Source organism: Anomaloglossus baeobatrachus, chromosome 4 (genome assembly GCF_048569485.1).
Source record: "Anomaloglossus baeobatrachus isolate aAnoBae1 chromosome 4, aAnoBae1.hap1, whole genome shotgun sequence".
NCBI classification, from domain to species: domain Eukaryota; kingdom Metazoa; phylum Chordata; class Amphibia; order Anura; family Aromobatidae; genus Anomaloglossus; species Anomaloglossus baeobatrachus.
In genome coordinates this window covers 152,285,843-152,308,342 of record NC_134356.1, presented here as the reverse complement: position 1 = coordinate 152,308,342, position 22,500 = coordinate 152,285,843, and the positions used below count along the sequence as shown (strand labels likewise).

The 22,500-nt window shown below is 44.2% G+C and overlaps 1 protein-coding gene across 5 annotated transcripts in view; it reads left to right on the top strand.

Moving 5' to 3' along the window:
• Positions 1-22,500, top strand: part of SPDL1 (spindle apparatus coiled-coil protein 1) — a 1,183,111-nt gene that overhangs the window by 474,389 nt on the left and 686,222 nt on the right. For all 5 annotated transcript variants that reach the window (XM_075344564.1, XM_075344563.1, XM_075344562.1 and 2 more), the window contains exon 8: positions 3,348-3,488. In XM_075344564.1, coding sequence (XP_075200679.1) covers positions 3,348-3,488 — 141 coding nt within the window. The remainder of the gene's footprint in view (positions 1-3,347; positions 3,489-22,500) is intronic.

Here is a 22,500-nt window from a genome sequence, read left to right as displayed (position 1 = left end):
AGCTGATCTGTGTAGAGAGCGGTGAGCACAGCGATGACGTCATCGCTGTACGCGCCGCTAGTGTCCACACAGATCAGCTGACTGGCACAGACAGGAAGACATCGCGAAGCTGCAGGGGGACGGCTCCACACACGATGACTGCTCCACTCAGCGGCGCTGCAGCTGAGACAGAGAGGAAGATGATCGGTGCTGCAGGGAGTGAGGAAGGGTGAGTATAAATGTTTATTTTTTTTTCTATGCCATAGGATTCAGGCCATATACCAGGATGGGGGTATTTTATGAGCAGGATGAGGGTATATAGCAGGATGGGGGTATGTGAGCAGGATGGATGGGGTATATGAGCAGGATGGATGGGGGGTATATGAGCAGGATGGATGGGGGGGGGTATATGAGCAGGATGGATGGGGGTATATGAGCAGGGTGGATGGGGGTATATGAGCAGGATCATATACAAGGCAGGAGGATCGTTACCAGAATGGGGTACCTTGGTAGAGAATTTGGGGACATTACCCCCATAACAGTGTCAGCAGCAGATTCTCGCCCCATAAGTGTGTCATGACCACATTTTTTGGTTAAAATCTTATTTTCCTCCTCTAAAACCAGGGTGCATCTTATGGTCAGGTGCGTCTTATAGTCCAAAAAATACGGTAATCTCTGTTTTTATGAGAGCACAAATACATCTATCTATGACTATTTCTATACATGTATGTACCCCTGATGAACCTCTTTTGAGAGGTGAAACGCGTTTGGTTTTTTCTTGATATTTTTGCCCCATTAATCTTTTGGGGATGCTCAAATTTTGATAGCTGACTCTATGTAATTGATGACTACACCTTACAGATTGATCTGTCTGACTTGTGACAAGATTGTTTATGTCTGACGTATGCATTATCAACTGGGTTGAATGTTTTGTGGGTGATTGCCTGGTAGTGTTAACTTTTGTTTAATTAGGTCATAAAGATATTAGTACCATCAAGAGGAAAAAGGGAGGAGAGAGAATCCAGCACCGATGTAGTAAAAATATTTTCTTTATTCAAAATTCATAAAATGAAAAATCTGACCAAGTGCAGAGTATAAATACGCTTAACGCGTTTCGGAGAAGAACAGACTCCTTATTCATAAGCAATATAATCAGAATGAGTAGCCACAGTGATATATATATATATATATATATATATATATATATATATATATATATATATATATATATATATATATGCCCCTCATCTGAGCCGGATCTATATACATAATCCACAAAATAGTGCTTACTTTATGTACAACAAAAAACAATACAAGAGTAATAAAAATACAAACATGCAGGGATATAAAAACAATGTTAGATAAACCACATTTTCATTGTAATATATACGTAATAGATCATAGCATTGATTTAATTCTACTAAATAACATGCATACGGCTTAGATGTCCAAAGTGCTTGCTTTAAGGCAGATTTCTACCAGTCTCCCTCTCTAGAAGGTCCATTAACCCTCTCCATACCTTGATAATTATAAGAAAAACACAAATCCCCCATTAAATAAAATCTTACAATTATGTGATCTTAGAAAGTGGCTATTTTCTCACCAGGTTCCTTCTTGGATATACTACATAAAGTGCAATCCAATCCATCCATATGGCAGGTCCAGTTGTATATAACGCATCACTTTTTTTTTTTTCTTTTTTCCCAACCTTGACCACATCTGAACATGTCCCGATAGCACAATGCTCTATTTTATATATACGTATATAGATTCAAGAAAGAAACTAAGGGGAAAAAAATCCCCCAAATTTTTTTAATATTATATTGTCATTTAATTTATCTCTGACCACAACTAACATTTATCACAAACAGGGGAAAAAAATAGATCATATCCCAATATATGTTATAATTATATCGGAGAGGGGGGAGGGGAGTAGATGAGGTGATGTACCACTTATAAATCTCTTACTCCCTATCTTATTTTATAAAATATGTAATTTTACTAATTTTTATTATTGTTTTTTATACATTTATGTAAATTTTATGTATTTTATGTGGAAGTTAATGAAAGGGAAAGGGGGGAAAATTCCCATATTCCGTTATATGCTAAGATCTAAACTAACATAACCTCTCCATAATTATAGTATATTAGAAAAAGGTCCATTCCACTCAATAGATATACAATAAATCAGAGCGGTAATTAAGTCCTCCAGGGTAACGTGCATTCAACTTAAGGATTCAAAATGCTTCCCTTGAAAAAAGAAGTTTCTGCCAATCTCCTCCTCTATAGGGTTTATTAACCCTTTCAATCCCTTGAATTTGCAGAGAGCTCACATCGCCTCTATGCACCTCCCTGAAATGTTTTGATAAACCCGAGGTTGTGCGATTTTTTTTTTTTTTTGGTGGGGTCAGATGTGACTGCTGATGTATGTGGAGTGATTATGTTCGTTTAGATCTTAGCATATAATGGAATATGGGAATTTTTCCCCCTTTCCCTTTCATTAACTTCCACATAAAATACATAAAATGTACATAAATTTATAAAAAACAATAATAAAAAATAAATAAAATTACATATTTTATAAAATAAGATAAGGCGTAAGAGATTTATAAGTGGTACATCACCTCATCTACCCCCTCCCCCCTCTCCGATATAATTATAACATATATTGATATATGATCTATTTTTTCCTCCTGTTTGTGATAAATGTTAGTTGTGGTCAGAGATAAATTAAATGACAATATAATATTAAAAAAATTGGGGGGATTTTTTTCCCCTTATTAGTTTCTTTCTTGAATCTATATACGTATATATAAAATAGAGGATTGTGCTATCCGGGACATGTTCAAATGTGGTCAAGGTTGGGAAAAAGGAAAAAAAAAAAAAAAAAAAAGTGGTTATGCGCTTTTACAACTGTACCTGCCATGTGTATGAATTGGATTGCACTTTATGTAGTATATCCAAGAAGGAACTTGGTGAGAAAATAGCCACTTAATAAAATCACATAATTGTAAGATTTTATTTAACCTTTTTTTTTTTCCCCCCTTCAGACACAGGGCGTACCCCTCTCTTTGGGGAAATTTTACATGAAAAAACATTTTATTTTTTATATTTATCATGTCACCCCTTATTTGATTAACACAATTCATGCTCCAATCTTGTTTTATTTTTAGTGAGCTGAACTCTGCATTGTTTCAAGTTTAGAACTGAATGAAAGTTACTGTTTTAGTACTTCATAGCAAGTGGTGCAGCTTGTAACTGACTTATGAAGGCTGTTAAATGTTACCATGAAGAGTGAACATGCAACTATATAAAGTGATTTTTTTTTTGTGTTGTGGTATATTTCAATATTTTGTTAATATTTTTAGGTTCAGATAGCAACTCTGTTGCAGTTAAAAGGTTCTCATACTGACACCGAGCAACTGGAGAGACTACAATCCATGGTTGCACAGAAGAACAATGAAGTTGAGAAACTACTTGTCAAAGTGTGCCAACTTGAAAAATCTCAGGTATGGTAAAATTGTCCAAAACTGGTAGTCCTTTGCTCTTGTTTTTGTTAAATTACTGATCTGGTCACCCTTGTTTTGGTATCACACTTTGCACGAGTGAGAATTTTCAATTTTTTTGACAACTAACCCTTAAGGTATGTGCGCACGTTGCGTACTAGCCCAGCACCGTAAAAGGTGCGCTTCAGAGCGCAGCTGAAAAGCTCCGTTCTGAAGCGCATGGTGCCGGCGAGAACGTGCGCTCTGCCTGCAGCTCCTGCCATAGACAGAGCAGGAGCTGCCGGCAAAGCGCACGGAAGAAGTGACATGTCACTTCTTTTAACGCAGCGCTTCGGCAGTAGCCGAAGCGCTGCGTTGTAATATGCCACGTGCGCACGGCCCCTGCACAATCTCCATAGACTGTGCAGGGGACGCAGGACGCATGCAGTTACGCTGCGCTACAAAGCGCAGCGTAACTGCATGAATTTACGCAACGTGCGCACATAGCCTTAGGCTGTGTGCGCACGTGTGTGTTTTGCATGCGTTTACACTGCTGCGTAAGCGTTCTTCGTCCCCAGCAAAGTCTGAGAATTTAGGAAATTCTATGCGCACATTTCGTTTTAAAACGCAGCGTTTTGCATGCTAAATTTTGTGACAAAAATGCTGCATTCTAAAAAGCAACATGTCTCTTCTTTTGTGCGTTTTGGATGCTTTTTCCACTCTTGTCTATGTGAGAGAAAGCATCCAGAATGCATGAATTCTGCATCCATTCTCCATTCCAAAACGTAACGTTTTGGCTGTGTTTTGAAACGCACATGCAGTGACAAAACACTGCAGAATTTTTTTACGGCAGAACGCGCAGAGCCTTAGTCTTAAAATTTAAAATAAAGCATTTACCACTCCCAATACTCATTTTACTATTAAAATTGATAACTGTCATTCTCTGAAAATGCCTAATGGTACATTACACTTGATTGCCTTTTCTCAACAATTCATTACACTTTCACACAAAATTTTGTGAAGAAGTCAGGCAAAGTTTTGATTAAGTGTAACCAAACCAGAGCCTGAGATGCATGACACTTGATGAAGAGAGGTTGAGGATGTGCAGATATATCCTGAGTAGAGATGAGCGAACCAGTCGTGGTTCGGCTCGAGTTCGGTTCGTCGAACGGAGGTCCCGTTCGAGTTCGGTTCGTCGAACGTTCGACGAACCGAGCTCGAACCGCATAGGAAACAATGGCAGGCATTCACAAACACATAAAAACACCTATAAAACACCCTCAAAGGTGTCCAAAAGGTGACAAACAGCTCACAACACAACACAAACACATGGGAAAATGACAAGGACATGTACTCATGCGAAAACAAAAGAGCTGGACAAGGAAAAAGAGGAGGACACACAGATATATGAGTATATGCAAAGAAACGTCAATGCCATTATTGTGCAACTTGAGCCCTGCTCATTTTAGGCTTCCAATCTGGATAAATTGCCTGAGCTTGCCACGTACGCCTTGGGAATCTTGTCGTATCCTGCAGCCTGCGTTCTCTCGGAACCTGTCTTCAGTGCTGCTGGGGGTCTGCTGGCAGATAAGCACACGTGTCTGTCCACTGACAATGTGGACATGGCTCTCAGAGGACTTTTCTTCCCCTGGGTCAGCTAGGGAAGGCGAAAGGCATGCGTATTTTTGAGAGTGCTTCATGCAAAGCATCTTTTTCTTTTTCAAAAGGGGGTCAACTGATGCCAGTCAAGTGGGGTGTGTGTGGCCCAATTAGTGGAAACGAGGGAGACTGTGGTTGGAGTCCCCTCGCTTTTCAAAAAAGAACCAAGATGAACAAGTCATGGCTCTCAGAGGACTTTTCTTCCCCTGGGTCAGCCAGGGGAGGCCAAAGGCACGCGTATTTTTGAGAGTGCTTCATGCAAAGCATCTTTTTCTTTTTCAAAAGGGGGTCAACTGATGCCAGTCAAGTGGGGTGTGTGTGGCCCAATTAGTGGAAACGAGGGAGACTGTGGTTGGAGTCCCCTTGCTGTGTTTTACATGATTTTCGAAGGGCATGACATGCCTAAGAGGTTGAGTTTCATCATCTGCAACTTGTTGGCAACAGAAAGGCTGCCTTTACACCCTTTTGAGACCGAGGATTTTCGAGACCTTATGCCCATTGCAGTGCCCCAAGAGCCGATGGCCAGTCGTCACTCCTTCTCCAAGAAAGGCGTGCCCGCGCTACCACAGTAGGTCGCACACAACCTCACCGATTCCTTGAGAAACTCTGTGTGTGACAGGGTGCATTTCACCACAGATACTTGGACCAGTAAGCATGGACAGGGGAGTTACATGTTGCTGACTGGGCACTGGGTAACTATGGTGAGAGATGGAGAAGGGTTTGCTGTACAAGTCTTGCCGTCCCCACGACTTGTGTGTCAATCCTTCCTCTGTATGTACAAGTTCCTCCACTGCTTCTGCCTCCTCAACCTCGTGTGGGTCCTCCACCTCGGCCCAAACCCTGTGTGGTCAGTCCACCCTTCCTTGTAACTGCGCCCAAGGAATCCCACACACCTCCTTACTATGCTGGCAGCAGAGCTCAAGGCCATCAGGCGGTCAAATGTTTACTTTGAAATGTAGGGGAAATGTGAGACACCGCTGAGGAATTGTGGACGGTTAGCTCTGGAGAGTGAGACCGAGTTTCATCAATGGTTGTCTCCACTCAACCAGCAGCCAGGGAAGGTCGGGTGCGACAATGATGCAAACCAGTCTGCGACCCTTCTTCAGGGCAATGTGGCACACATGCCTTGTATGGCTCACGTGTTGAACCTGGTTGTCCAGCAATTTTTAAAACACTATCCCGGCCTACATGGCCTTCTGACCAGGGCACGGTGTAACGCCTGCCTGGATCGACACACTCAGATGGGCTGTAAAGGATAGGCTAGAGGGAAGCCACTCACCAAGCTGGACACCAAGAACCCTGAAACCTTTTAACCCCTATACAGTGATTTGGAATTACACTGGTCCCAAGTTGATCAATACCTGTGGAAGGCTGCAGTTCCAGAGAATAGTAGTCATGCAGGGTCAAAACATTAATTGAGGAAGAAGGAACAGAATGGGATGGCCAGTACTTAATCAGAAAACAAGCAGAGGTGAAATGCGGATCGGCCAACGAGGTACATAAACAGCAAGCAGGAAAAGTAGTCACAGGTAACAAGCACACAAAATCATAAAACTGAACTGGGGGTAACAGTAACAAGAGGTTCATAGCTTTGTCTGGCAGTGGTCTGCAGACAGGAGGGGCCTAAAAAAGGGTGCGGTGTATTCCCATTGGTTGTAGCTGAATGATGGTACTTCATCTGTGAGATACCCACCACCTACATTCAGCCTGTGGTTCTGCATCTGTCAAGGTAACGCAGCCCAGTGGGTGAGCATAACCTGCGTCCACCTGCGCCGCTGGCATCGACTCCTTTCCCATCATCAGCACTATGCACGAAAGGAACACGTTGTCACCTGGCGACCGGAGTACAAATTGATTGAGTGGACTACGTTGGTGACTTAACAGCCGTGTGCGGCAATGATGCAAACCTGTCTGCGGCCCTTCGTCAGGGCAATGTGACACACGTGCCTTGTATGGCTCACGTGTTGAATCTGATTCTCCAGCAATTTTTAAAATACCATCCCGGCCTACATGGCCTTGTGCAGCGGGCACGCTGCTATGTGCTCACTTTCATCCTTCGCACCCAGCAGCTCAACAACTTTCATCGCTCCTGAAGTCTTAGGGTCTGGCGGTTAAACGCCTGAAATGCGATGTTCCGACACGCAGGAATTGGAATCTGCACATGTTTCAGCGTCTGTGGCAGCACCGCAGAGCCCTGCTGAAATACGGTATGACGTATACCCTGGGCTAACTTGATCCAGAGGTGGTACAGATCACGCTGCTGGAGTGGTGTCAGATCAAGGACCTATGCACCCTTCTACACAGTTTACAAATATCGACGAAGATCTTTAGCACTGGCGATGCCATTCTCAGCGTGACAATTCTGGTCATCTACAAGATGGAGCACACTGTATGCATTATTCGGAGTCAGGTGTTGGTCCAAGAGGAAGGGGAGGAAGTACAGGAGGAGTCATATGCAGAAGGGATAATAAGATCTACAAGGTCCAGACGGTGAGCGGCACCTAGGCGGAAGTCAAGGGACGGTGGGGGAGAGGGATTAACAAGGGCGCATAGTATCAGCAAAAATTGTTGAGGAAGGTGCAGGAGCCCATGAAGAAATAGAGGACGAACTGGCGATGGGCATGGAAGACTCAGCAGATGAGTGAGAGCTTGCTCACATTTCGGTTGTGCGAGGTTGGGGGGAGAGGGCAGAGGAAGGAGGCACGATTCTCGCCTCTCTTCCACCAACACACCAAGGACTTGGTCCTCCTGGATGCACAAGACACATGAGCGCCTTCTTGCTGCACTACCTACAACATGACCCTCTGATTGTACGAATTCGAAGTAATGCTAACTACTGGGTTGCCACACTGTTAGATCCCCGGTACAAGACAAAATTTGGCGAAATAATTCCTGCCATAGAAAGGGACGCACGTATACAGGAGTATCTGCAAAAGGTGGTACGGATTCTTAGATCTGCTTTTCCAGTAAACACCAGTGCTGCACAGAGTGAATCTCAACGCTGTGTCATAGATAGGAGGAAATGGGCTTTTACTTGTCCACATCTGAGGGACCGAGGGCTGGCTGCTGTGCTGAGATGGCATTGAGTACGGTGTCCCTGCAGAGTTGCACTTTTGGTCATATACCAAATGAGTTGAAAAAGGACAAATGCTGGTGGAAAGGGGAACAGGTGTGTTGGAAAGGGTAAAAAAGTTTTTGTCCGTGGGTTTGTTGGTTAAGCAAAAGTAACATTTGATGAAGAAACAACATCTGTTACGGTGGGACTGGCAGATTTGGATAAGGTGGTATATACTATGTTACCGCTATATAACGAAAATTAATAAGAAAAGAAAGAGAAAGGTATATATCACCATCAGCAGTCAATGTCCACCGTGCTCCCAGATGGAAAAGGAGAGGTTGGCAACTGGAAGGTTAGGTGGAGGATACAGATCTGTGTGGCTATGAAACTAATAGTTGCCTGAACCGAGTTAGACGCCACTCGGATCTTGAGACTGGGAGCCCTGTTAGCGTCACAGGGTCCACACGCCCACCCAGCCCAGGAACTCCCTGTTAACATCACAGGGGCCATTCAGTACGCTGACCGTGTGCATTGGGGCCACACCTGTGGACAGCAGGCGCATCAGCAGCAGCAGGCCTGTTAATGCCACTGTGCTGCACAAGCAGGACTTGTAGGACAGGAGCTGGTCTTAACCGTTCTGCGTTACCAACTGTGGTGGCGGCCTGCATCGACGCCCTATCCCTGCCTACCTCTGGCCTAAAGCCGCAATGGGTTCAACACATGGAGGTGTGCTCTTTCGGAGCATAATAGAAGACTGCGCACCTCCTTGTTGGCTCCAGCCCGTTTTATAACCTGCGTCCGCCCCAAACCAGGGTGGACCAAAATGCACCTCCTGGAGACAAAAGCAGAGTGACACGTCATGAGTGGCATAACTAGCGTCCTATTTGGAACCGCAACTTCAATAATGACCTCATGGCTGCCACGACACAAACACCTCACCAGTCATCGTCTGACCATCAATAATGAGGTGACAAGTCATAGGGGCGGGCCTCTGCAAGCCATTTGGGAGTGGCCTGGCCACATCGTCAGGACACCTGATGCCCTGTGGTCTATATGGGCCCCCCCACATCAGGGGCAGGGCCAAAGAGTTCATTACCGGACCTAGTCTCTGATGCAGTAAGTGCCTGAGCATGGTCAGTTGCATGAAATACAGTCTCTGAAAAAAGACTATCAGCTTTAGCATGGTGTCTCGGCACAAAACAGGACTTAGACCCGGCACGGAAGGCAAGTACCTGTGCAAAGAGGCTTTTCACACTAAGTGTGGGAGCATGCGCTGTATCCCGAAATGAAGACTTAGCCTCAGGAATGGCACAGTCAGGCTGAGCATACTCACTAGGCGAAACACTGTAGTTAGGCTGCAGCTGGGGTAAATCGGCACACGCATGCGCACTAGCTGCCTTTCTACACTTACACGTAGAGGAGAAATTGCTCTTCGGGTGTGGACTTGGAGATGCTGTCTATGAACAGAAGGAAAAGCTAAAGGAAGCCTCACTTTCTATCCCTCCGAATTATCAAATGCAGCAATTAATTCCCTGAGTTTGCTATAACATTAGCGTAGCAAAATGTGCATGAGGGTGTCATGCAGAGGTGCTAGAAATAGCTTGGCACCAGTGGGACAATAATGAAATAAAACATCCAGTTCTATGATGCCACTAAATGGCAGTATTTTTTGCTATCATTATAGCTTATTAAAAACAGAGCAGGAGGGTGTCCTGCACAGGTGCTAGAAATAGCTTGGCACCAGTGGGACAATAATGAAATACAACATCCAGTTCTATGATGCCACTAAATGGCAGTATTTTTTGCTATCATTATAGCTTATTAAAAACAGGGCAGGTGGGCGTCATGCAGAGGTGCTGCACATAGATTTGCACCAGTGGGGCACTAATGGAGTACAACAGCCACTTCTTGTATGCCACTAAGTTTACTCAATTTTTGGTATTATAATGTCTTAGTAAGTAACAATGAGTTTGAGTGTGCAATGCAGGCAGAGGTGCTGCAAATATCTTTGCACTAGTGGGACGATACAAAAGTCCAACAGCCACTTTTATGATGCCACTAAGTTCACTCAGTGTTTGCTAGTATAATGGCTTAGTAACAATGAGTTTGAGTGTGCAAAGGGCATGAGGGTACAGTGGCAGGGTTGTGGGTCTCTGGGTAGAGGAAAGGAAGCCTGCCTTTCTATCCCTCCTAATGGGGAAATGCAGCGAGGAAATCCCTGACCTTAGCTACACAGACGCTGTCATCTTGTGTAGCTGTTAAACTCTGTTTTCACGGACCTGTCACCTATGGCTCTGACCCTGCCGGTATGAGCCCTTAAAAGGACTGATAGAAAGTGCTATCCCTATGCTGTACAGCGCTGTGTATGGAGCGTACACAGCAGTATCGGCGATAGGAGCTGCGCCAGTGATGACTGACACCAAGGACGCAGAAGGCAGATAATGGCGTGCTGGAGGAAAATGTCCGGTTTTATAATGCAGGGACATGTGACATGGACATCCTATCACACATGTCGTTGCTTCTCTGGCTAAAAGTCCACTTAGCTGTGTGTGTGTCTGGGATTGGCTGACATGCTGGCCCGCCCCACTACACGCGCGCGCTTAGGGAAGGAAGACAAGGGAAAAAAAAATGGCGATCGCCATTATCCATACAGCAGTGATTGGAATGCGCTGTTCCCGCACACTATACACTGAAATTTCATAATAGTGTGACTTACACTATTACAGCGGAAAGCCAGCTAGTAATTAGCTGGTCTTTTTGCTGCTAGAACCGTTCTCGAACGTATCTAGAACTATCGAGGTTTAGCAAAAAGTTCGAGTTCTAGTTCTATCTAGAACAGCCCCCAAAATCACTCGAGCCACGAACTGGAGAACCTCGAACCACGAACCGCGCTCAACTCTAATCCTGAGACTTGCAGTTTGATCTAGACCAGGGGTCTCATACTCGGCTGGGTATATGGGCCACATACAGAAAAAAAAAAAAAAAATTGGAGGCCCACATTCTTTACAAGGCATTAGTTTACATTACAAGAAAATATTATGGTACCGTGTAAAAAAAAAAAAAAGAAAAAAATTGTTTTATTTTTAATTTTTTTTTAAAATTTTTTTAACTTTTTTTATTCCCTTCTTGTTAGTAATATCTTCTTATAATTAGCACCATATAGTTATTTTGTCCAACATCTTGTAGTAATGTTACCATTTTTTGTGCCTATCCTGTACTAATGTGCCCACTTGTTTCCATCCTGTAGTAATTTGCCCTAATGACATACTTCACAGAAACTTTTTTTTTTTTTAATTTTTCTCACCCATCCTCTGTTCCATCAGTGTCCTCTTTTCTGCTTCTTGTTGGCTGCAGACACAACCCTTTGATTATTGCGGCCAGGTGCAGGGAGCAGCAGCCGTCAGCGTTTTACTTCAGTTTAATGTATTGCCGGCGCTGCATAAAAAAGCTCTCTGAACAGTTATACCAATGGTAGCCATCGACAAATAAGAAGCCAGCAGTTGACATTGGTTTATGATGTGAACTGCTGTGTGTATAAGGCTACTTGAGCATGCTCCATTTTTGTCACATTTTTGGAGCAGTTTACATGTCAGAAAGTAATCACTTTTTAATCATAAAAATTTTATTAAATTTCCAGCATATAACATAAGCTTGCAATTATTACCATCTTTTCAGTTAGCCATTAAAAGGTATCAACCACTGAGGACTTCGGTTCTTTTAAACAATTTTTCAGCATATAACAAAGAGATTTGACAATGTCAAACATACAGGTAACAATACAAAAACAGAGTACATATGGGGTATATCAACATATCATTGTGGGACATTAAATACCACTACAGTACGAACTGGGAATAACTAAGGAAAAACATAGGGGAAAAGGGGAGGGGGAGGGGGTGAGCAGCCATATAGATAAATTACCTTAGTGAGTCTAGCAATTTCCCTGGGGTTATCTGTCTCAAGGGGCCAGTTCTAAGTTTCTTCAGGGTTCAGATGAGCCTGGCGGCTGTGGGGGGTTTGAAGGTTGCGGGAGTGCCGTGGCATAAAGAGAAGTTGCCCAGGGGGCCCATTGTTCCAGCACTGCCTCTTTCTTTTTCAGACTAGAAGCTAAACTCGTTTCATATACCCACTGTAGATTCAGCCTTTCTGTTAGCTCTGTCCTAGTTGGAGAAATCGGGGACTTCCACCTGTAAGCTATACAATGCCTACCTGCAATAAGGAAATGAGAGTTAATGGTTTTAAAGAGGTCAGGGATTGTGTCTATACCCATATGTAGAACGGCGAGGGTTGGGGACGGGTGGATCTGGAGAGCAGTGACCTCCCGGATCATTTCAAAAACTAAATGCCAAAATTCAAAGGTCCTCGGGCAGAGCCACCACATATGACTTAAAGTACCTCTGTGGTTGCAGCCCCTCCAGCACAGTGGGGACATATTTGGAGAAAAGGTTGCTAATTTGGTGGGGATATTATACCATCTCAGGTGGATTTTTTTTAGTTGTTTAATATGGTTAAGGCATGAGGAAAATCTTTTGGATCCACTTTGAGGCAGAGTGCTAGGCCTGAGTTGGGAGTGGGGAGGAAAGATCCTTTTCCCATTTAAGCATGTAAGGGAGTTGTTTATCATCTAGCGGGCCATTTAGTAATTTATAGACGAATGAGCGGCCCTTAATTTTTACTATTTTGAAAGAAGTCTTTAATTGAGATGGGGTCAGCTACAAGAGGGTTGGAAAAGATGGAAGCGTTTATGAGAAAGTGGCGTAACTGAAAAAATTGGAACAAGCTGTGCCGAGGAAGGTTGAATTTCTCACACATCTCTGAGTAAGGAAGTAAAACTCTATCTTTATATAGGTCCGCCAACACCACAGGCTCTTTTTTTTACCCATGAGGTAAGGTTTAAATTTGGGATGAAGGATTCAAGTGTTCAGGGGGATATTAGGTCTTAAAGCTTGTGAGTGTTCCACTCTACTTGGTCCAATTTTTCTTCAGTGTTGCTGTTGTGGAAAGAAGATCACCATAAGAAGAGGGGGCTAGAATTAAAGATTCAATGATTTGTTTTGGGTTGTGGCAATTGATTGAGGAAAGTTTGATCTGCAACAATCTCAGGTCCAGTTCGTTTTTCCACCAGTCACGGACCGCCTCCAAAATGGCAGCTCTATGATAGGTAAGAATATTTGGGATACCCATGTCTCCGCCATTTAACTGGGCATGCATGCAGCGCAGGGCTATTCTCATTTTTTTCCCAGCCCAAATGAATTTTCCCATTAGTGAATGGATTTTAGATAGATAGCGGTGTTGGATTGCCAAGGGGAGGCATCTCAGGAGGTAGATAATTTTTGGTAGACAGATTATTTTGAAAGTCTGCATTCTTGTCATCCAGGACAGAGGAAGCAGAGTGAGGCGGGCAAGTTCATTTTCCAGTGAATTTTATGTAGAGCTATCATATTTTTTTGAATTATGGTCTTTAGTGGGGCCAGTATAATACCCAGGTAGGGGATGCCATCCTCTTCCCATTTATAGGGGTATAACTAAGATAAGGCGGTTTTGGTAGCGGGAGGCAGGAAAAGCGGAAAAATGAGGGATTTATTAATGTTTAGTTTGTAGTACGAGATTTGTGAAAAAGAGGTCAAAATCTCCATTATATGCTTCAGGGACACCACCACATTGGTACACGATAGGATAACATCATCTGCATATAAGCTGATCACATTATCCATCTTGCCCGCTTTCACTCCCGAAATCTGCGGACACTCACGGATGGCCTGGGCCAAGGGTGCAATGGCAAGTGCTTAAATGATAGGGGAGAGGAAGCATCCTTGACGTGTCCCATTAGTGATTTCAAAGCTCCGAGACCTATACCCGGACGCCAATACCTTAGCATTGGGACTAGAATAAAGCGCCATTATAGCAGATGAAATAGGGCCTTCAAATCCAAACTTATCTAGTACCGATTTCAGGTAACCCCAGTGTACCCTGTCGAACGCTTTTTCTGCGTCTAAGGACAGGAGCACACTGGGGGTTTTCCTTTTCTCAACTAGCGCGATCCGGTCCAGCATCCTTCTTGTTCCATCCTTCGCCTGTCTGCCCGCCACAAATCCCACCTGATCTGGAGCAATTAGTTTGGGGAGAATTTTATGAATCCTAGCCGAAATAATTTTTGCATACAATTTTAAATCGCAATTCAATAGAGATATGGGCCTAAAGTTCCTGGGGGTTACTGGGGGTTTTCCCGGTTTAGGTAAAGTAGTTATTATGGCCTCAAGATTACTTGGAGAAATAGCTGCTAATTCTTGCCAAGAGGAGAAGATTCTCAGGATAAATGGGGGACAGAATGTCAGTGAATTGTTTATAATATGTGTTAGTTAGCCCGTCTGGTCCAGGAGCTGAGGGTTTTTTTTTGCCGAATTAATTGCCTAACGGACTTCTTGTATATAGAAGGGCAAATTGAGCAATTTTAGCTGTTCTGTGGATAACCGGGGGAGGTTAATACTATTTAAAAAGGAACTAATTGTGTCTTGGGAGGGCTTTGGGGCGGTGGGGTCATCTTTAAGATTGTATAGTGATTGGTAAAAGTCAGCAAATGCATTAGCGATTTCTGTTGGGTTGCGAATTTTTGAATGAGGGCCTGATATAAGGAGCTCTATTTTGTTTTGTACTTCTCTTTTTTTGACACTCTTGGCTACTAAGGCTCCTGCCCTATCACCCATTGCATAAAATTTTAACTTAAAAGCTCTCAAATTTTTCTCATAGTCCACCAAGAGCAATTGGCGGAGCTGTAACCTTAGTAGAGATGAGCGAACCGGTCCCGGTTCGGCTCGAGGTCGGTTCGCCGAACGGAGGTCCCGTTCGAGTTCGGTTCGTCGAACGTTCGACGAACCGAACTCGAGCCAATAGGCTCTAATGGGAGGCAATCACAAACACATAAAAATGCATTATAAATGTACACAAACAGTTAATAAACATTTCTATAACACTTACCGGTCCCCGCGATCCCTTCTGCACTCTGTCTCCTGCCGCTATTCCATCCGATGATCGCTGAATCCTCCCCGTGACCAGCACTGCCAGCAGAGATGCAGGACCTATCGTGACGTCAAAATAGCCATGTGACCAGTCACGTGGCTATTATCTCATTGGCTACAGACTGGTCACATGACTATGACACGTCATGTAGGACCTGCGAGTGCATCTCTCCGGTACACGGTGCACATATGTGTATCGCCGTGTACCGGCGACATGCTGTAGCACACGGTCGACTCCCCGTTCCGTTAGGGACCGGCTGACACAGCCGGTCATTAACTGAGATCACCGTTGCCATAGCAACGTAGTTAGCGGTGACGTCACCGCTAACCGCGGCTCCGAGAGCACCGTTGCTATGGTAACGCGTCTGTCAGCGTTACCGCTGTTACCGCTGACAGCCAGCACTGATCTGCACGCTGCACGCTGCTTCCCGATTGTAGTGATGATTGTAGTGAGGATGAGGTTCCCCAGCCCCAAGTGATGAGCTGGTGAACTTCATCCTCACTACAATCGTCACTACTACTACACTAATGAGGATTGTAGTGAGGATGAGGTTCCCCAGCCCCAAGTGATGAGCTGGTGAACCTCATCCACACTACAATCGTCACTACTACTACACTAGAAAGAAAGAAGACAGAAGAGCAGGATCGTGGAGGGCTGACAGGGGGTAATAAAGATGGAGTCTCTAATGTGTCTGTGTATTTATTTCTATTAAAGTATTTTTTCTCTGTGTGGTGTCTTTTTTTTAACCCTTTATTGGAGATTCTTAATGGCCGGGTCAAACGTGCCTGACATTAAGAATCTCTGGCTTAATACTGGCTAGTAAAACAAAGCCAGTATTAACTCATGATTACCCAACAAGCCACCCGGCTCCAGGGCTGTTGGAAGAGTTGAATACAGCGCCAGATGATGGCGCTTCTATGAAAGCGCCATTTTCTGGGACGGCTGCGGACTGCAATTCGCAGCAGAGGCGCCCAGAAACCTCGGGCTAACCTGTGCTGCGGATTCCAATCCCCAGCTGCCTAGTTGTACCCGGCTGGACACAAAAATGGGGCGAAGCTCACGTCGTTTTTTTTTTAATTATTTCATGAAATAAGTGAAATAATTAAAAAAAACGGGCTTCCCTATATTTTTGGTTCCCAGCCGGGTACAAATAGGCAACTGGGGGTTGGAGGCAGCCCGTGGCTGCCTGCTGTACCTGGCTAGCATACAAAAATATGGCGAAGCCCACGTCATTTTTTTGGTGGGCAAAAAACTTCTGCATACAGTCCAGGATGGAAAGTAGTTGAAGGATTTCACCAGCACAAACTCCAGGCGGATTGTACTTTAAAATAAAAACTTCTTTATTTTCTCATTATTAAAAAGTCCATGCTACAATGGTAAGCCCATATCAGAGAGGACACGTTTCGAACATCCAGTTCTTATTCAGTCTCTGAGACTGAATAAGAACTGGATGTTCGAAACGCGTCCTCTCTGATATGGGCTTACCATTGTAGCATGGACTTTTTAATAATGAGAAAATAAAGAAGTTTTTATTTTAAAGTACAATCCGCCTGGAGTTTGTGCTGGTGAAATCCTTCAACTACTTTCTATGCACATGGACTGGCTCTCCAAATCCTTCTCCGTGCACAACCCAGGATTACTGGCTTCCATTGTAAAGGTGAGCTGGGCAAAAAACCTTTTTCACAGTCCAGGATGGAGTATGCTGAGCCTTGTAGTTCTGCAGCTGCTGTCTGCTCTTCTCCATACAGACAGACAGCAGCTGCAGACCTACAAGGCTCAGCATACTCCATCCAGGACTGTATGCAGAAGTTTTTTGCCCCCTGAAAAGATTATGTGGGCTTCGCCATATTTTTGTATGCTAGCCGGGTACAGCAGGCAGGTACGGCTGCCCCCAACCCCCAGTTGCCTATTTGTACCCGGCTGGGAACCAAAAATAAAGGGAAGCCCTTTTTTTATTATTTCATGAATTTCATGAAATAATTAGAAAACAAATGACGTAGGCTTCGCCCCATTTTTGTGTCCAGCCAGGTACAACTAGGCAGCTGGGGATTGGAATCCGCAGCACAGGTTGGCCTGAGCTTTCTGGGCCCCACTGCTGAGAATTGCAGTCTGCAGCCGCCTTAGAAAATGGCATTTTCATAGAAGCGCCATCTTCTGGCACTGTGTCCAACTCTTCCAGCACCTGCCTGCTATACCTGGCTAGCATACAAAAATATGGCGAAGCTCACGTCCCTTTTTTGTAGTTTTTTGGAAAAAAAAATAAAAAATGCTTCCTTGGATTTTCCATTGCCAGTGAAGGTAACACCAAGCAGTGGGGGTTAGCAGCCAGTAGCTGCTTGGATTACCCTTAGCTAGCAATACAAAAAATGCAGCGGGAGCCCATATATATTTTTTTTAATTATTTATTTAAATAACTAAAAATAAAATGGGCTTCCCTGTATTTTGATTGCTGGACATCACAGTGCTGTAAAAATAAATCTTTAAAAAAATGACGTAGCGCTCCGCGGTATTTTTGATTCTCAGCGCAGATAAAGCAGACAGCTATGGGTTGCCACCCCCATCTGCCTGCCGTTACCTTGGTTGGCAATCAATATACAGGGAAGCCCATTAATTTTTTCTATTTAAAAAATAGTTAAAAAAAAAAATGACGTTGGGTCCCCCCATTTTTGATAGCCAGCTAGGGTAAAGCAGACGGCTGTAGCCTGAAAACCACAGCTGGCAGCTTTACCGTGGTTGGGGATCCAATGTGGAGGTCCCCTCGGGCTCTTTTTTATAATTATTTTATAAATATTAATAATTACACAATAAAAGTAGGGTCCCCCCCAAATTGGATCACCAGCCAAGGTAAAGCGGACAGCTGTGGTCTGGTATTCTCAGGGTGGGAAGGTCCATAGTTATTGGGCCTTCACAGCCTAAAAATAGCAGGCCGCAGGCACCCCAGACGTGGCACATCCACTAGATGCGCCAATCCTGGCGCTTCACCCCAGTTCATCCCGTGCCCTGGTGCAGTGGCAAACGGGGTAATAAATCGGGTTGATACTAGCTGTAAAGTCACCTGAGATCAAGCCCAGCAGTTTGTGATGTTATGGCGTCTATTAGATACCCAACATCATTCATAAACTGTCAGTACTAACAAAAAAAAAAAAATCGACAAAAGAAATTTATTTGAAAAAACAGTCCCCAAAACATTTCCTCTTTCACCAATTTATTGTAAGAAAAAAAATAAAGGGGTCCCACGACGACTCTGGACCATCTAGAATATGGGGGGGAGACACTCAGGGAACTTATCCCCCATTTTCTAGGAGTGCGGACCCTTCATGTGAGGAGTGTGGGTGCAATGAATCTGCACTCACTCTTCTCAGGTCCACAGCAGCAGAGTGTATGTCGTAATGGTTGCTACCAAAGCTGCAATGCCCTGCTCATGAGGTAAGGGCATGCCTAATCAGGAGAACTACTGTAGAGGAAGCTCTGCTCACTGGTATATAGGTGCTCAGAGGTAATAATAGATAAAATTAGTGAGTAACCTCGGCACTCTAAATCTCCCAGACTAAGTCAGTAAGTCACAACGGATAGTAATGCAAAATCACTCTTTATTGGTCCGTATTAAGAAAAAAAAAATGTTTCATAAGCATATATGTTTTTGTCCAAAACAAGTTACAAATGACGTTTCGGCCTGAGCTTTCGTCAGATTGGACTTATCTGCATGTAATCATGAAAAATGACAATAATCAGTATCACATAAGAGTGAGAGAACAATAACATAAACTCGAACAATGTAGAGGTACAATTGGGATGCAGCAAAAAAATTGCAACACAGCAAGAAATGAAACACATGATACAAATGTCATAATACAGTACAAGGACAATATAGTAATAACAAATATGGCGTCAGAGTAGGCTTAGACAGCTCTGGTACGAAAGAGATGTCAATCATAAAGTAACATGTGCAGTAGGTGTAGAGCTACAGTATGCATGGCAGAGCTAATGGGTAGACCGACCATAGAAAAAGAACGGAGAAAAAGTGGAGAAAAAGTGGAGAAAAAGTGGAGAAAAAGTGGAGAAAAGGTGGAGAAAAGGTGGAGAAAAGGTGGAGAAAAGGTGGAGAAAAAAGTGGAGAAAAAGTGGAGAAAAGGTGGAGAAAAGGTGGAGAAAAGGTGGAGAAAAAGTGGAGCACCCTTTGGTGCCTTTCATGTGGCACTAAGGGGTGCTTAGCTTTGTATTTAGCTAAAAAAATGAAAAAAAAAATGACGTAGGGTTCCCCCTAGTTTTGTAGCCAGCTAGGGTAAAGCAGACGGCTGCAGCCTGCAGACCACAGCTGGCAACCTCACCTTGGCTGGTAATCCAAAACTGAGGGCACCCCACGCTGTTATTTTAAATTAAATAAATAATTTAAAAAAAAAACACGTAGGGGTCCCCCAAAATTGGATCACCAGCCAAGGTAAAGCAGACAGCTGGGGCCTGATATTCTCAGACTAGGGAGATCCATGGTTATTGGACTCTCCCCAGCCTAAAAATAGCAGGCCGCAGCCGCCCCAGAAGTGGCGCATCCATTAGATGCGCCAATCCTGGTGCTTCGCCCCAGCTCATCCCGCGCCCTGGTGTGGTGGCAAACGGGGTAATATATGGGGTTAATACCAGATGTGTAATGTCACCTGGCATCAAGCCCTGGGGTTGGTGAGGTCAGGCGTCTATCAGATACCCGACATCACCAACCCAGTCAGTAATAAAAAAAAATAGACGACAAACACATTTTTATTTGAAAAAACACTCCCCAAAACATTCCCTCTTTAACCAATTTATTAGAATGAAAAACAAATCCAGGTCTGGTGTAATCCAAGGGGTTGCCATGACGATCCACACTGTCCCAGTCAATGAAGAGCAGGATGTTCCCCATTGGCTGGGAGAGCAGTGCAGTGACCTGAGCTAACATCAATGGGTCAGCCCAGGTCACTGCAGGGGATGACAAGTGCTGCTGTCAGCGAGGTACATTACCTGCGCTGATCTCCAGCACACTGACAGCCCCTGTCACTGAGTTCAATGACCGGCGCCTTCACACCAAGTATCGCGAGAGGCCCGTGACGTCACCGCTAGTCAGTCTCGGGTCGGAAGCGAGAGGTGATGTGAAAGCGGCGGCCATGGAGGACAGTGACAGCGCTGAGGTCGGGATGGCGGGACTTCATCACCGCAGGTAAGCCGACTGGCACCATGTGTGTACGTGTGTATGCGTGTGTGTGTGTGTATGTGTATGTATGTATGTATGTATGTATGTGTGTGTGTGTGTGTGTGTGTGTGTGTGTGTGTACATGCCGCAGGCAGGAGGGGGCGGAGTGAGCTGAGCGGGGAAGTGTGGGCTTCCTGCACGTAACTAGGATAAACATCGGGTTACTAACCAAAGCGCTTTGGTTGGATACCCGATGTTTATCTTGGTTACCAGCTTGTGGCAGGCTGCCAGCGATGGCTCCTGCACACTGTAGCTGTAAAAAGCCCTGCTTTTTGCTGCTAGAACCGTTCTCGAACGTTTCTAGAACTATCGAATTTTTGCAAAAAGCTCGAGTTCTAGTTCGATCTAGAACAGGCCCCAAAATCACTCGAGCCTAGAACTGGAGAACCTCGAACCTCGAACCGCGCTCAACTCTAAACCTTAGTTTCCTGAGATCGTTCGAAACAGAGGGACTTGGGGAGGATTTATTGAGAGTCAAGGAAATTGATTTGGTTTAAGATAGCTTTGGAAGCTGCCTGACGTCTTTTTTTTTTTTTCTTCTCCCTAGTGGCGATTTTTATTAATGACCCCCTAATGTAAGCTTTGTGAGAGGACCACAATGATTCCTCTTTTACTTCATTATTATCATTAAATTTGAAAAATTCGTTGAGGTCAGATCTTAGTTCCTCAGCTACTTGTTTAGAAGCTAGCAGGGAGTCATTCATTCGCCACCGGTCAAATATAGGCGAGCGATCTTGCTCTCGAATAGTCAAATAAATGGGGGCATGATCCGACCATGATATTATTCCAATTTTAGAATCCAAACAGTCTGTAATAAGTGTACTATCTACCAGAAAATAGTCCAATCGGCTGTAGGAGAGGAACCGAGGCGAGAAGTATGTGTAGTCTCTCTCATTTGCATGATGGTATCTCCATATATCATGAAGGTGGCATTCTGAGACCACTACTCTCATCTCCTTTCTCTGTATAGCAGCATTCGAACTGTCCAAGGAGCTTGACATTAACACATTGTAGTCTCCGCAAATTATTTGCTTACCTCCTGTGACTGCTGAAAGTTTAATCAAAAATTTGCGCAAGAAACAGATCTGGCCTGTATTAGGGGCATATACAGATGCAATAGTATACCTAGACCCATTTATGGAGCAATTTAGAATAGCATATCTGCCGTCAGGGTCTGAGTGCTGGGCTAGCATAATGAAAGAGACAGTATTTTTTACACAAATAAATACGCCCGCTTTTTTTTTTTTTTTGACCACATGCATGCATAATAAATGGGAATTTAGGATTATTCAGCCGATAAATGTCATTTTGGAGAAGATGTGTTTCCTGTCGACAAATCACATCACATTTTGATCTTGACACTTCCCGCCAGAACATAGACCTCTTAGCTGGCGAATTTAGACCTTTTACATTTATAGACATACAGTTTAACACCATTTTGCTAGAACTAGAGTCTCTTGGCTAAGACTTAAAGGAGGGAAGGAAGGTTAGGTAGAACATAACAAGTATAACCAACATTTATCCAAAAGGAAAAAAAAAGTCCAAAAAAGGACCAGCGGCGTGATAGGAAATTGCTGCCCTGGGGGCCAGAAGGACCTGGATGAACCATATCCAGAGGGCCTTCAAGAAAAATAACTAAGTCACAACCACGACTCGGAATATCCGATATCTCATGCTACAGACCACTCTTCATTAATTTTCTCCCTGCGGGATGGCCCTGCGGCTCTCGGAGATCTGTCTGGGAGATTCGCCAGGTTCCAAGAAGAAAGGAGCCGTGCCAGCTGGTGTGGCGTGTGACACACGTGGGTGTTCACTGCCCGGGTGATCAGGATTTTGACAGGGAAGCCCTATCTGTAGGCAATAGCTTCATCCCTTAAGATCTTGGTGTAAGGAGCAAATGCCCTCCGTTTTGCCAGAGTTCCATCCGACAGATCAGGAAAAATGGATATAAGGCGGAACTTCTCAGGCAGGGATGGTTTCTTCCTCAGAGCTTGTAGCAGGGCCTCCTTGGTTTTGTAGAAGTGCAGGCGTGCTAAGGTATCCTGAGGGGCCTCAGCATTAAGAAATTTTGGTTTTGGGAC